The 11,198-nt window shown below is 37.5% G+C and overlaps 1 protein-coding gene across 1 annotated transcript in view; it reads right to left on the minus strand.

The window, feature by feature from the left end:
• Nucleotides 1-10,947, minus strand: part of LOC137666044 (sodium channel protein type 5 subunit alpha-like) — a 34,419-nt gene extending 23,472 nt beyond the window's left edge. The window contains exons 1-10 of the mRNA XM_068405623.1: nt 10,693-10,947; nt 9,563-9,681; nt 7,841-7,948; nt 6,138-6,266; nt 5,513-5,604; nt 4,417-4,644; nt 4,209-4,216; nt 1,955-1,998; nt 1,152-1,293; nt 465-662 (exon numbers count right to left, since the gene is read on the minus strand). Coding sequence (XP_068261724.1) covers nt 465-662; nt 1,152-1,293; nt 1,955-1,998; nt 4,209-4,216; nt 4,417-4,644; nt 5,513-5,604; nt 6,138-6,266; nt 7,841-7,948; nt 9,563-9,681; nt 10,693-10,947 — 1,323 coding nt within the window. The remainder of the gene's footprint in view (nt 1-464; nt 663-1,151; nt 1,294-1,954; nt 1,999-4,208; nt 4,217-4,416; nt 4,645-5,512; nt 5,605-6,137; nt 6,267-7,840; nt 7,949-9,562; nt 9,682-10,692) is intronic.
• Nucleotides 10,948-11,198: the final 251 nt, after the last annotated feature.

The raw sequence follows: 11,198 nt of genomic DNA on the forward strand, positions 1-11,198 counted from the left end.
GCCATTTAAGCTACCAAGAGACTTTTCATTCAACTGCAATAGGTTTTAGCTCAGATGTTAATGCAGTTGATCAATGGAATTGCTGTATATTTCTCTGCTCACCAGTCCACAATGATAAAATAAAAGAAAAATTAAAAAACAACTACATTTTATTTGGAAACCGAGAGCTGATGGAATTTTACATTTTCCAGATTTTAAACCACTGTTTTTCTTATGGTAACAGCAGCCTTTAATGCTCATTATCCACAACAAAATTCATTGTTTCATAGGAAAAATACACAGCTGAACAAGGAATGGCTCCTGTAGCTCGAGGAATCACTACTTTCAATGAGTTATCACTTGCTCCTGTTCCCATGAGTGCCATATACAGCTGTATACAGGAGTGATGCATTTTCTGTGATGACATTGATGTGACTGACAACAAAGCACTGAGACTAATGCTTGCTAGGGAGTAATTTACATACCTCCTGCTCCTTCTGTAATAATTCCATGGCTTCCCGAAACTTCCTTTCCTTTGCCTCCGTTTCAGCAATGGTGGCCTTGTTCTGGTCTTCATATGCCATTGTTACTACAGCTAGAATCAAGTTGACTAGATAAAATGAGCCCAGAAAGATGACCAGCATGAAGAAGAGCATATATACCTTCCCAGAAGCTCTGAGGGTCTGTAAGCAACACATCCCAGAGATAAAAATTACCATATAAAATACCGAATAGGCTTTCAGTGTGTCTCTGAAATTCTTTAGAAGCACTCAGCTTCCTAGACACAATTTTTTAGGAAGGTTAAACAGAAATACACCTTCCCTGGCCCTTCTTTCTCCCTCTTCCTATACCATCGTCTATGAATCACTGATCATATACCCCATGAGGACAACTGAGAGGGCATTGTTATGTTTTTGAAGGACAATACAGAACCCTTTTAGTGCTTATTTTAAAGTCCCTAAACCAGCAGGGTGATAGGGCTATTGCTGGGAAGCACTTCAGCATCCCCTTTCAAGAAGTCACAGCTTGCTGGAAGGGAGAAGGGAGGATGTGGGCTCGATGACGTGCAGCTATTGCTTTTATTTGAGGTTTCTTGTCCTCTCTACACATTTTGTGCTTCAGTTATTGCTCCCCTTGGAAGACTAGTTCTGAATTATGCACAAAGTTGGTACCTGCTGGTAGAGACGCTCCCAGTAGTCCTGGGTCATCAGGCGGAATAAGGAAAGAAAAGCCCAGCCAAACGTATCAAAACTAGTGAAACCATAATCAGGATTTGGCCCAATTCTCAAGCATACATAGTCTGGAGGACAGGTCCTAGAAGTAATAACAAAAAGTGGAGCTCTTTTAACCATGCAGATTTCAATGTAAACTTCAGCTTACGTGAAAGTTCTGATTATTATTCAGCTCTGCATTTCATTAGATTGCAAAACAATTTTCTACTCCAGGTAGTATTGACTGGAAAGTAGGATGGAAAAAGCAGCACCCACAACCCAGCAACAAAGGAAGAAGACAGGCTGGAGTAGACCAACAACCCCAGACAACTCCCTCATCACCAATCCTCATCCCCTGCCAAGCAGCCACATCTCCCTCCTTGCCCAAACCTGCCCTCCAAAATCCATGTTTTGGGTTTCCCAGTTTAACACTCATGAGCCTTTACAGAGAGGAGGGTGTCTGTCCTCTGCTATATCTGAGATCCTTCATGTTTTCAGTTCTCTTGTACATCTGTGGGGAAGAGGAAGACAGCGCTTCTGGAAGGGCTTGAAGGAATTGAGACCTGAATAAGCCAACTGCAGGTTCATGCTTCATTCTCTAAAAGTATTAAATGGTCTGACTGTTTACTGTATTTTGTTGTCTGTGTTCCTGTGCATTCAAGGAAAGCCTGGAATTTCTGCTTTCCTCTCTTATGACTGAGCGAATACAGAAGCACTGAGGCAGAGAAAACTTCCAAACAAGAAATATTCGTAAGTGCACTTACCCAGCACCAGGACCACATAGCAAAATATCTGAGGTGCCTTCTTTCTTAGCAAAGTATGCTGTAAAAAAGGGGGAAAAAAATTAAAAACAAAGTACTTTCTATCCTGGATCCTCTATCCTTTAATATGAGTAGTGATGAATAATCAGTGACCCGTAAGTGTATGTGCACACACATAAAAATTGCTGTGTAGAAAATATGAAATGAGCACTAAAGTAAGAGAGACAGGTTTCCCACGCTCATAGTGGCTGCACCAGATTGCAAGATGCCCTGCCTCCATTTATAAACATACATATGTGTTGCCCTGTCCTCACTGATAAACATTCATATGCGTATGCGTAAATTTCAGACCTTAAAACAGAAATTTTAAAAAATATTATCACTTTAGCCACATGTGCATAAAGGAAATCAAGAATTGGAGGGCACAAGCTCAAGCGCAGTCCCTGGTTTGGTAATTGTTAGCAATAACTCTGGCACAGTTTTGGCCCATAGCAATGAGCCCTCTCCAGGACAGCATACAAACATCATTTGGGGTAGCATAGACGAGTTCTGTTTCCAATGAGCAATGAAAACAAAGCCCTGTTTTGAAGAGCAAGAAAGAGTATTTGGCTGTGTGGATATATGCCATGTCACTACCCTGCTGAGCCAAACGGGAGATCCTACTCTGCTTAGCTGAGAAATAGAAATTTCTCCATCAGGATGCTGGAGCTGTGCCCTTTTTGACCTCTTCCCCTATTTCTCTTAGCACAAGTTACTTTGATGCCTGAACTAGCAGCAGACTGAAAGTAATAGCTTTAGTGCTAATAGCTAATTAGCCCCATTAAGAAGTGGGTTTATTATCCCAGATACAAGGAAGGTCTCATGTCTTCCTGGTGCTTCTCAAACTTCAGCTGTGATCATCAGGTAAGTCAACACGATTCAGAGTCAGCAAGAATCTTTAGTATCAGCTGTACCATACCATGTAAATACACCATAAAGGAATGAGTCACTATCTGGGCTACTTCCCACCCAAATTTTGTTCAGCTCTGCTCCTGCAAACTCACAAAAAGCATTTTTTAAGAATATTCAGTGACTGAGCTTCAGAGAATCGTAATAACATATAGATCTCCCTGTTGGATATGGGAGCTTCACACAAAGTCAGGACCAAAGCAGCCCATAAAAAATATACAAAAAATCATTTAATAGTAAACTGGGTTTACAGTGCTATAAGTCCTAAATCCTGTAGGAAAGTCATCTATCTTTCATTAAACCTGTATGGGTCTTCCTGTTCCTATTGTCATCATTGCAATTCACCCTGCACACAATATGTGTGGCTTGGGATGTGAACAAGACAAAGCCTGTGAAGCAACACAAGTTTTTTGATTTTTTGAGCCCTACTTTCTTGGGCCATTGCCTTTATACAGGTGCAATGTTTGGCATTCAAAAAAAACCAACCAACCAAAAAAACAAACCAACCCCCCAAAAATTCAACAAAAAAAAATAGATGTTTTGGTTTCTTATTTCTTCAGTACAGAAAATTAGTATTTCTGTATAGGTAAATTACTTTGTTCTTATGTGTGTTTTTTTTGTAGGTATAAGATTTTCTTGCAAAAAGTTTTTCCTCAAAAATCTTTTATATAAAGACTGTCTTCCTCTGGACTATGAAGTTATTAAGGAAATCCTGTCTGAACAAATCTCCCACATGAAGTATACACAGACATCAATCCTGTGTGTTTTTTTTATGTATTTCAACATTTCCCTTGGGAGAATGCTTTTCTCCCTATATAACTGCCGCTATGTCTGAACTCGCTGGTGGAGATTTTCTTCAACGATGAAGGTTTCTTCATATTTCTGGCACAGATATTGTTTACTTTGAGTGTATTTTTTTCATGCATATTGAGGCTTCTCCTTTCTGAATTGCATCTTACAGTTGCTGTTCCTCTGAGAATGCTTCGTTGTGTTTTCAGATCTCTGCTCTATGCTTCTGTCACCAGCCTCAGTCAAGAGGTATACATGAAAGATGTATATTATATATATCTTATATAAGACAAAATATATATCACATATATGTTACATGTGATGTGAAGAAGAAAGTAACTGACTTTTAAATTAATTCCTCTGTTCAAGCTGAAGAGTACTTCGCTGGGCAGCAAAATGAAGATGTACAGGCTCTTCAGTGTTTACTAAAAGGTGAACTTTGGGGAATTACAGCAGAGAATGAGCTAATGCATGTTTCAGTTATTGTTATATCATTCTGGGAAATAGAGCCGGACATTACTGGAAAATCTGGGAGTGCTGTTTCTTATAATGAAGGGAAGAGGTGCATTCCTGGGTGGCTGCAAGCTGCTCTGGCAATCTGAAGGCCATTATCAGGTAGTTACTCATCAAAATATCAATCAGCAAAACATCAATATCATTTACAGCAGTGATTATACATGTGTGCATATGTGTGTCTACTATCATCTAAAAAAAGAATTAAGGAGAACAATTACCTGTATCATTAGCAAACATTTCATAGGTTTCCCTTGTTTTGTTAAGCAAATAAGGTATTTTACTGAAATCTGTAGAGTTCCTGATACACTTTTGTCTTAGATTGCCCTTAAAAAGCTGGAGGCCTATGAGGGCAAAGACACTCAAGCAGAAAACGGTCAGGATCATCACATTGGCAAGTTTCTTAACAGACTGGATAAGTGCCCCTACAATGATCTTGAGCCCTAAGAAGACAATATATAAAGGAAAAACAGAATGAAAAACTGAGATTCATACGTCATACTTGATTAGAGTTAAAACAATGTATAACAACCAAAGTTCAAAAATTACTTTATAATATGTGGAAAAGATATTTGCAATGCAAGTAAAGTTTGGATGAGAGAGTAATTAACATGAGAACAATATTTTGTTTTCCTCAGTTGATTGACCCTACAATTTCCAGATGTTCCTTCATTCCCTGTAAAATATTTAGGCAAGGATGAGGTACCAGAGATAGTCTAGTTTTTCTTATCTAGAAAGAGTAATACGCATAATTCACATGAAATTTCCAACACTGGTAATCTGTGAAGAAACTGGAAACACTGGAAACAATAACAACTATGATCAAAAAGACCAGAAAGAGAAGATGAAGGCAACCTACTGGTTCTTAATATGTATTTTATCATGAGAAAAAAAACGCTAGCTTTATAACTAAACAAAAAACGAAAAGAAAACTGTTTTCCCAGGACGATGTAAGATTATTAATAGTAAACTCTATTCAGTCACCAGAGGTGTTTCTGTTGAACCATAACACATAGAACAGCTAAAAGAACATTCTGTAAAACTTACATTATAAAATTAATAAAATCTTTAAAAGCATAAGGAAAATAAATTAAATATAAGATTGTTTCTAACACTTGATTTATTCTGGTTGGGCCGGGTGAACTGAGACACTATTTGTGTCCACAAATTCAGCTGTGTCTGCAATCGATGAAAGACACAGAGAAAGAAAGGGGGGGGGGGGGGAAAAAGAAAGGCAAAAGCAAACATTTTGATTGGAGCAAAGAATCAGTTGTAAGTAGCAGAAAATATTCAGCAAATAAGATTTCTTACCTGGGACTACTGAAATGGTTTTTAAAGCTCTCAGAACCCTGAAAGTCCGAAGGACTGACACACTCCCCAAGTTACTAAATGCTCCCACGTACCTGCAAAGTCAGGACATGATATGCCAAGTGGTTGCACAGAGCAAACAGGGCAATTATTTTACAGTGGTCTTTCTTAACTGTCAATCATTCCGAGCATATTTTAAGTATTAACAAACTATGTACCAAGGATTTGTCCGAAGACTTATAAAATAGAAACCTATTTCTTGATTATTAGAGATTCCTTATGAGGTAGCTCCTGGTTTGTGCAGAGCTGCTTTTGTGTCAGCACCTTAAATTATCATACATTTAAATTATAAACAAAGATAACACTCAAAATTATTCATTTCAGGCTGAAACGCTGGCTGAACTGGTTTGATCTCCCTTCTGTAGCAGCACCTAACCAGTTTAAAAGCTGTCTCATTACTGCAAACTGAAGCTCAAACTATGATCAATGTCAATGTCCTAGATAGTTTCAGATACAGTTAGGACCCACACAGGGGTTTTTTTGTATTACAGACAGCCTTTTGCACCACAGCAACAAGAACTTCAAACAAAGAGCGCAGGTAATAGATATTTCATATGTTCCCACTTACGCCATAATGATAACGCTGAAATCCAACCAGTTCCAGGGATCTCGAAGGAAAGTGAATTCATTTAGACAGAATCCTCTTGACAATATTTTTATCAATGATTCAAAAGTGTAAATGCCAGTGAAAGTAAATCTAAGGAAGGGAGAAAAGTGCCAAAGGAAAATAGAATTAGCAACTACCGGAAGAGACACAGTCAGACTATTTACAGTCTAGGCCAACAAACCAAGCCAAGGCTGTAGAGAAGTAACGGAAAGACTGCTGTTGTTTTCAGTGTATTCTATCAGTATCTGACTCATATGTAGTTTGAGACAGGAGTTGAGTGCAATTTGGATATAGCTATTAACGTGCACACCCGTGACACCTTCTTTTTGGGGTTCAATAATTTTTTTCAAACTTTTTCATGTGAGTCTCCATAAGTTAAGAAACACAAAACTCCTAGCTACTTGCTAAAATAAAGATAAAAATTTGTATCTTCCTCTGGTTTCAAGTGGCCGGGTGAACATGTGATACGCTGTGTATCATTTACTTTGGGCTCGCAGCATCCATTTCTGTGCAGAATGTTTAAAACACTTAGAGAAATACAAGAGTACAGGATTTTCAATTTAAGATGGCAATTATTCTTATTAATGGAAAATTATCTGTAAAAGCTCTTCTGGACTTACTGAGTGCACTTATCATTTCAACAAGGCAGTGATCTCCCTGCAGAATTCAAAAGGCATTCATTTGGTAGTCAGCAAATGCACTAAGAAATTATATGGATGTAGTGTTTCCCTTCTCATTTGGAAAGAAGTATTCTGAAATTATTATTGAAATGTATTTGAACAGTAGTCTTGATGCCAACAACAGACAAAACTCTTGTCTAATTTTTAATGCTCTCATATGTAGAGAAGTATCTCAGTATCTTCTGGAGATATGTATATTAATACTACGCAGAGTCTTGTTCCTCCTTGCAAGAGGATTTGCCATTCCCAGCTATTTCAGTATCAGGTAACATGAGGTAGTCAGAAACAATTTTAGAGCTGTTTTTAAAACTAAGTATTTTGGAATCTTTGCATTGGGTGTTAGAATTATCAGGGTTCGTATTCTAACATTTTCATGCCAAAGTGAAAAAGTGAGAGCTGAAATATACTTTAAAAAAAATAAAACCATGAGATTATCCATCTTAAGTGTGACCAGAAAGGCATGGATTTATTGTGATTTAACACTGCAAGTGTTGGCAGCACTGATGAGAAGAGCTTTACTTGCTAACAGTGTCCTGCAGGCCAGGAGCTGCTGACAGAACATTTTATTAGAGCAAAACTCAGCATTTCAATATTATTAAAAATAATTTTAAAAGACAGCAGCTCTTGATGTGCTTCATCAGCATCAGCAACAATGGGAAATGTGTCTGGATAAAAAGCAAATAATTACTGAGTAACTTCAGAAAGTGGGATAACAAACTGGAACTGTAAGACAGACATGAAGCTAGTTCAACAGCGGAACTTAATCTACACTTACTCTTTCCTATAACACCACTATTATTGTAGATGTTGAATTTAAAGACAAAAATACTCCCTCAAAGCAGAAAAAAAAATATGAAGTCTTAACACAAGCAACTTTCCTTCTAAATCCCCCATAAACTATCTTGAGTGAAGACTGCAAGACAAGTCTCAATAATTCAATATAACTACAGAATTAAAAAAAAATACGTACCCACAGATACTTACTCAATATACTTGTTCCATGAAGGAGATGAAGAAGCCTTAGAGGACTCAGTCAGAGCCATGAATACACAATTAGTTATAATAGTGCACATGATAAACAAAGTGAATACTGTAAGTCACAGGAGTGAAGGCAAAGAATACGACATTGGTTCAGAAATGTAACTAGATTTTCTATAAATCAGTCATAGACGTAGTATCTGGGTTTGAGTCTAAAGCACATGTAAGAACAGCATGCACATCTATATGCTGATTTATGAGTCATATTAGATGACAACACACTACCGTTGTTATTCATGCCATCTGGACTTCTGTACGGGCTACAGATCCGGTGCTCTAAGCATTGCAAACATGGTAAAAGGATCTTCAACCACACAAAGTGTGGGAGTAAGGATGCATTTTTAGTTTCATTTTATAGCATAAAAGTTAAAAACTTGCCCAAGATCACAAAGGTGAAGCCCAAACCTGACTCTAAATTGACAGAGCTGTGCTCTTCTGAAGGGACAGCATGAAGTCTGCCAGGATAATTGCAGGTGTCTTAAAGGACACTGGATGTCCATGTTTAGCCAACTCTTGGGGCTGCCCAGCTGCTCTCTGGGACCTGCTGACTATAGGGTATGAACAGGAACGTGGGCATCTAGCTCATGTGTAGACACATAAGCTTAAGCACTTGATCTGGAGCTGAATCTCATGCTTTGTGTCATATCACACGCTTTGGCAATCCAGGAGGTAAATGTGCATGGAAAAGACATCTAGCCTTTCTATTATTCATCCTCTCCCTCCCCACAAGAAGTCTTCTGGCTTTAGCTCTAGGCATGGTCAAACTGTCACAAACCTAGGAGCTGGACCACTAGTGTTGAAATGTCAGTAACAGCCAGCTTGCTGCCTGGGGAAAGCCTCAGATGAGAGGCATCACTTCTCCAGTGATGTCTGTACCCTGCTACACAGTAACTTCAGACCATTGCAGCTAACTCAGCACCACACAGCCAGGAGATGGCTGCAAGCCTATAATCCACACAGGGACACTGCAGACTGTGCTCGGCCTGAGTCAGCCCCGACTGACAGCATTATTGCTCTGGTCTCATTCCCCAGTGCCAAACTGGAGTAATAGACTAGTGACTCCCGTCCCCTAAATTTGAGGTAAGAGGTGGGATCTATATTACCTTTATATTCCAAAGGCATTCCCTGTAGCAGCATCCCTGAAAATTTTCCCTTTCATATAATAAAGATATATTTTTAAAATCTAATTTCATGAAGAAACTAAGTTTTCATAAGTTTTCTCTCTATGTGTTTTCATATGTGTGCCTGCCTATCTCAACCTTTTTTTCTTAGAGTTGTCCAATGGTTGATCAGCTTTGGCATATGGGATGAATTTAATTTCCATGGTTTGGGTAAAGATGAGAAAGAAGATAGACACCTGATTAGTCTTCTCACTGAGAAAGGCTTCTGCAGGAGATACTTGTTTATGACACAACAGATAATCAATCATTGTCAAAATACAAATATATGTAGAAAATCAGGCTTCAATACTCCCAGTAGTCACAAAACTATTTATTTATAAGTAGCACAAGAGCACCAAGACAATAATAATTTATAAGGTTATTCATAATTAGAAGTCATCTGGAGTGAATAAAAGACTATATTCGTTCAATGGCCTAAAATATAAAATCACAGGTTTACATAGGTTTTTGTAATAAAAGAGAGTGAATGGAGTCAACAAAAGGATATGAATGTACTAAAATTTTAATTGCTGTTCTTCGGATTGGATGGAAAGGACTGAGGATCCATAAGGCACGTGTAGCAGTAAATCTGAAGATCGTTTTCTGTTTGTTTAGCACTATGAAAATCTTGAAAGAAATAAAGAAACATGAATTAAGGCTTTCAGGAAAGTGAACAGAGAACATATTTTTGTACTATATCCTGTTGTATCAGTGATGAGTAAGAGTCTGGTGTTAACTTTAGTCTGTTTGTTTAAATGGGAAGACTCACTGTAATACTTTGCTATCTTTTCATCATAAACTGATAAAAGAGCTAATACCCATTAACTATCAAGATGCGAAAAAAAATGCTTTAACATGAACTTCCTTTTTAAACCTTAAGACTTGCAAGGAGCTGTGCACAGAACTAATCTTGCTTGTGACTATTCTCTTAAAATAAATTGGATCTCTCGTTCAGTCAAGATACACAGAGGCGGAAGGAATAATTGCAGCCTTTATCATTATTTGCTATTGTTGATGGTGATCCTTTAGCTCTAAGACTGTAGAAATTAGTTCAAAGTATTAACCATTTCTCAAGCAATAAGCTTAATTTCCAACGGATTATTTCCCATTACTCTGTTCTTGAAATAATAAATCATATTCAATACTTGATGACTAGAATATAGAGCTTGAATAAGTATGTTTTAAGGATTCATCAGCAAATGTTTTAAAATCATTTTTATATTTAGATGATGATTTATTATACATGTATGTCTCAATGCTTATGCTTCACTGAGAGGAACACATTGTTTCAAATCATAAAATTTAAGAAAATTTAGAAAATTATTGTCATTTCTTGTAGATCTGACTCAAAATATCCTTTTCTTCTTTTATCCATTTTATTTTTTCTGTTTCCATTCTGATCCAAATGCTAATGAAGTTCCAACTATTTAATTCCTATAATTCAAAGTTAAGCTTTTTTTAAGAAGATTACAGCATGTCATTCAGCTATGCCAACTGCCTGCATTATTATATCCTAGAAAGGGATGACAGTTTTTCCAAAGGGGTGTAAGCAAAACAGTTTGATAGATCATTCACATAAACATTTCTTAGCAACACAATAAAACAAATTAGAACCCAAGCATCTTGGTTGGCTCTAACCTTACTATCTTCGTAGTATGGGTCGAGATCCTCCAGTGGTTCCCCAATGAGCTCTGGAGGAGGGTTTCCATAGAGAGCTGGTAACTTCTGGAAAGCTTTTAGGTCAAGTTGAGGACGAGGTTTCTCCTCAGGTTTCTGGTCTACACTATTTCTTTGACAATTCCTCTTGGCAGCAATTCTCTTTTCGATAGCAGTCAAGGATTCGTAAGTGAACTTACGGAAGTTGTTGGTACCAGGTAGTAAGAACTCAGCCATTTTTCATTCTTCTTTTCCTGTCACTGATTCTGTCCAAATAATAGAAACAAGCAGAAAGGAAGTCAAGTAAGTCCAAAACAGATAAGTTACAAAAATTAAACAACTGATTGTCCATGCATGGCTAATAACATAAGTTTTCTGAGCCATCATGTTCTAAAAATAAATAATAAAAAAAAAGATATGATCAATACCTGTTTCAGTAAGATGTCTGTTCAGTATTTTTCCAAAATTATGTGTATCTGGTAGGATGT

This window comes from Nyctibius grandis, chromosome 7 (genome assembly GCF_013368605.1).
Source record: "Nyctibius grandis isolate bNycGra1 chromosome 7, bNycGra1.pri, whole genome shotgun sequence".
NCBI lineage: Eukaryota > Metazoa > Chordata > Aves > Nyctibiiformes > Nyctibiidae > Nyctibius > Nyctibius grandis.